At 45.2% G+C, this 4,057-nt stretch overlaps 1 protein-coding gene across 1 annotated transcript in view; it reads right to left on the reverse strand.

Annotated features, from left to right (window-relative positions):
- Positions 1 to 4,057, reverse strand: part of LOC105740887 (scavenger receptor cysteine-rich domain-containing protein SCART1-like) — an 18,231-nt gene that overhangs the window by 13,467 nt on the left and 707 nt on the right. Inside the window, exons 2-4 of the mRNA XM_012513397.1 lie at positions 3,485 to 3,811; positions 2,652 to 2,963; positions 1,824 to 2,138 (exon numbers count right to left, since the gene is read on the reverse strand). Of these exons, the coding sequence (XP_012368851.1) occupies positions 1,824 to 2,138; positions 2,652 to 2,963; positions 3,485 to 3,811 (954 nt within the window). The remainder of the gene's footprint in view (positions 1 to 1,823; positions 2,139 to 2,651; positions 2,964 to 3,484; positions 3,812 to 4,057) is intronic.

Here is a 4,057-nt window from a genome sequence, read left to right on the forward strand (position 1 = left end):
TAATTAAAATGGCCAGTCATACAAAAGTAACATGTGTTTTCTTTTTCAAGTAAATGCTCAAAAACAAAACACACAGACAGGACCTGAACAAAGAAGAGAACTACCAAGCACTGCAGAGGGAGTCAGGAGAACATGCAATGAGAGAAAAGGGGTGAGCCGTAGATGAGGGAGGTTAGACAGGATCAGAAATGCCCTGTATGTGCATCCATTGACTTAGCAGAGTGAACCCAACTCATCTGTACAATTAATAAGGGTTACTGATTGTGATTTTTTAAATGCAGTGACATTTGTTGAGGAAGAAACAATCTCTTCATCAAATGAAGCTGGTAAAGCCAAATATCCTCGTAGAGAGACTGAAGCTGTCACTTTTCATATATGACATACAAAATTAACTCAAAATGGATCAGTATAAGGTAGGCAGGAGTGATAGCAATTTCTTTTACAGGAAAAGTCAACACTAATAAATAAGCCAGAGAAAAGGATTACTTCACGGTTTATGCGAGTCATGAGCAGCTATCAGTAACAATTTCATACTTATACCAAAGAAATCTGATCCTTAATATCTGGTATTTTGCAAGTACTTTATTTGATAAGAGATTATTGGAGCCCAGACAGAGAATTTGAAAATAAACTCTAGCTCTTCTTAGTGATTTCAATCTTTTCATGGAGGCCAAGGGCTCTGCAAAACATTTTTGCAAATATGAGTCCTTAATATTGGATCCAACAACAATACATGCTAGACGGGCTGCAATTATTGGTAGTTTATTTTAAAGCAAAGGAATAACAACTGAACATGAGTCTTCTGTCTTTAGAACAATTTTTGAAAATATAGTATAAAAGGGTTCTCATTTTCCTTATTGTAATTATACACAGATGTTGCTAGTGTTGTTTTTTAAATACCTTAAAATTTGCTCCAAACATTGACATTAAGCGCATCAAACAACAAAGTGTCTTTGGTATATTAAACTTTTGCAATTCAAGCATCTGTAATTTAATTTTCTCTTAACGGTAATTTTGCCTTTGGTACAAGTAAATTAAAACGTGAGTGCTAACACGTTGTACGTAAACAAACAGTAGGCTTTATTGCAGGGATACTTCCTGTCTTGGAATGTGGTTGTAGTCATCCTTGATCAGTACTTAAAATGTTTTTTTCTTAAGCAGGATGCAATTTAAAATTCTCTTTGCATCAAAGTGTAGGCAGAACAGCCCAAAGTGAAAGTTTGTATTTAATAAGGAGGTGCTTTATGCTGTACTCTTTGGTGGTTTTAGGAAAAGTCACATTTAGGTCTATACTGAAGCTGTTACTTTTTAACAAATAAAATGTAACAGGTTTCACATGGAAAAAAATTAGATCAAAGCCCAAGATACAAAAAGAAAGGACAAAAGTCTGAGAATAAAGCACAGCAATGAAGTTTTATTCCTGTGGAATTGACAATTATATTTATAGACACAGCCCCAAGAGAGAAAGGAGGAAAAATATTGTGCTTAATCAAACTTAAATCCTTCTATGTATTAAAAGACATCTTTAAAAAATTTTTTAAAATCACACAGAAAGGCAGAAAATATTTCCTATTCACATGTTAATAAGGGCCTGCTATATAGAATATATTTTTTAAAAATTCACATCCCTGGAATAAAAAAGTGAGCTCTACATCTGATATAGATTTAAAAAAAAAACTGATTATATGGTTCTTGAAAGATAGAGTAAACAAATGTAGACACAACAGAAAAAACGTGCGGGAACGTCAAGCTGAGCTCTCTCCCCGCCCATTGTCCAAAATCATCCCAGCCCAGACCCCACTGGACCCCGTGACTTGACTCACTTTCTCCCGAGCACCTGAGCCCCGCATCCTGCGCATGCGTACACTGACTCCCAGGCTCCCGCGGGCAGTGGAACAGCAGTGACTCGTTGCCCGCACAACGGAAAGCTTCTGTCCACACGGGCCCTGAGCCTTGGCCAAAGTGGGCAGTGCCAAGGGTGGACACGGCCATTCCACACTGCAGCTCCCGGCACACCACGTGGGCCGTGGGCAGGTCCAGCTCAGCGTTGCAGACTGTGCCCCAGGTCAGGCCCCACCGTACCTCCAGGCGCCCAGCACAGGGGTCCTCGCTGCCAACGAGCCGGGCCTCCACGTGTCCTGGGGACAGAAGCCGCACAAGAGCATCCAAAGCAAGACAGGCTTTTCATGGAACACAGGGATGAAGAGACCCGCATCCCGGCACCCAATCCCACGTGGAGGAAGGAAGGAGGACCCAGGACCACCTGCATAGGTCTGGCCACCAGAGAGCCAGAATCCAGACTCCAGGTCTTCCTGACAAGTACCTGGCACTGGTCCTTGCCTCTCCCTTGGGCCCTGGCTCCCAAAGTGTTGACTATGAAGATCATTCACCCCCAGAGAGATGTAGGCCCTGGGGCCCCACAGACAGATAGTATCATCCAATCAGGCTAGATGGGAGCCCCAAGGGGAGCAGCACCCCCAAAGAAGAGCACTCCAGGCCCTCCCACACCACTGCTCAGTGGCAAGGCACCGTCGTGCTAACCACCACAGAAAGCACTTTGCCTTACCACTGCCTAGGTGCTATGAGAAGATATCTTGATTTGTTTGTTCATACGCAGAAAAGGTCCAATGCTCTGGGTAGGGTGACCCTACCTGCGCACACCACCTCAGTGTAGGCTGGCATTTTTCTATGTACGTCACACTGTTCTATGAAGTTCATGTTGACCTTGCAGTGGAAAATGCTGGACTCTGTTCCCTGACAGGTCATGAATCTCTGCTCCTGGCCAACAGGAAGGTTTCTGGACCACTGCAAAGCGGTACCACACTCCAGCTCTCTGCAAATAACGCCTGCCTCCTCCTTTCCCAAGTCACATCTCATAGTATCAATGACTGGGCTCAGCACTCCAGGGGTTCCAGCACAGGGGCTGCCTCCTCCGTGCAGCACAATTTGCCTCCAGAAACTACCTGATGGAACAGAAGATAAAGAAGGACCAGTCGGCCCCTGCCAGAGGCACATGTGAAAGGGCTGGTCCCTGCCTGGATTTGGCTGGAAACTAGGGCATTTGTAGGCTCCCAGGTGTTCCCTGAGGTGAACTGGGATGACACAGGCCCTCCTCATGTGTATCATGGTCAGTGTGCACAGCACAGAGAACAGCTTCCAGGGAGCCTGGAAGGAGGTATCCAGAGGGATGACCATCAGGACAACAGAAGAAAGCACACTTATGACTGATTTAAAAGCCAGAGGATCATAACACGTAAGTGAGATGTGGCTCCAGGAGAGCAAAGAGGAACCAGCACATGCAAGGAAAGGCCTCAACTCATGTTGCTGCAACAGAAAACTTCAGAATCCCAAGGACTCCAGGCAAACCAGGTACTGACTTCTGGCCCAAACCCTTCCCCATTCCCTGGATCTCATCTCAGTGGAACCCAAACAGCACAAGGGGCCCTCAGATAATGGGGGATTCAGACTTCACTGTCCAACCTACCTGAGCATGTGACAAAGGCAACACATTGGCAGCTGCAATGACCGACAGGCCCCCAGTCACCCAGAGAGCACTGCCAAAGAGAGGCCTCCTCACCCTGGCACTGGGCACCATAAAGCCAGGGTGGCACCATGTCTTGGGGCATCAAAACACGTTGAGATGTATAGAGCACCCCTGTGCAGTTGAGCTGTCTGCAGATCACTGAGGCCTCTTCCATGCCCCAGCGGTCCCCACACACCAGGCCTTGCTGCCCACGGTGCTCCACATGCAGGAGGCCATCACAGCGAGATTCTCCCTTCAGGAGACTTATGGACTCCTCCCCAGCTGAGCCTTAGAAACAAGAACACAGGAAGCAGAGATTCCAATTTGTTGACACAGGGTTAGAAAGCTTGCCTTCGTTTTTAATGCTGAGTCTTAATTCTTTCTAGATTTACTCAACAATAATACTTTGCATTTTTTGACAGCAAAATTTTGCAAAATGAAATTAAAGTTAATAAAATTAGGCACAGAGAAATTAAGTTTAGGTGTGGACATTGTTTTATAATCACTGAGTCTCTCTCTCTCTCTCTCTCTCTC

This window comes from Octodon degus, unplaced genomic scaffold (genome assembly GCF_000260255.1).
Source record: "Octodon degus isolate 3935 unplaced genomic scaffold, OctDeg1.0 scaffold00010, whole genome shotgun sequence".
Taxonomy (NCBI): Eukaryota; Metazoa; Chordata; class Mammalia; order Rodentia; family Octodontidae; genus Octodon; species Octodon degus.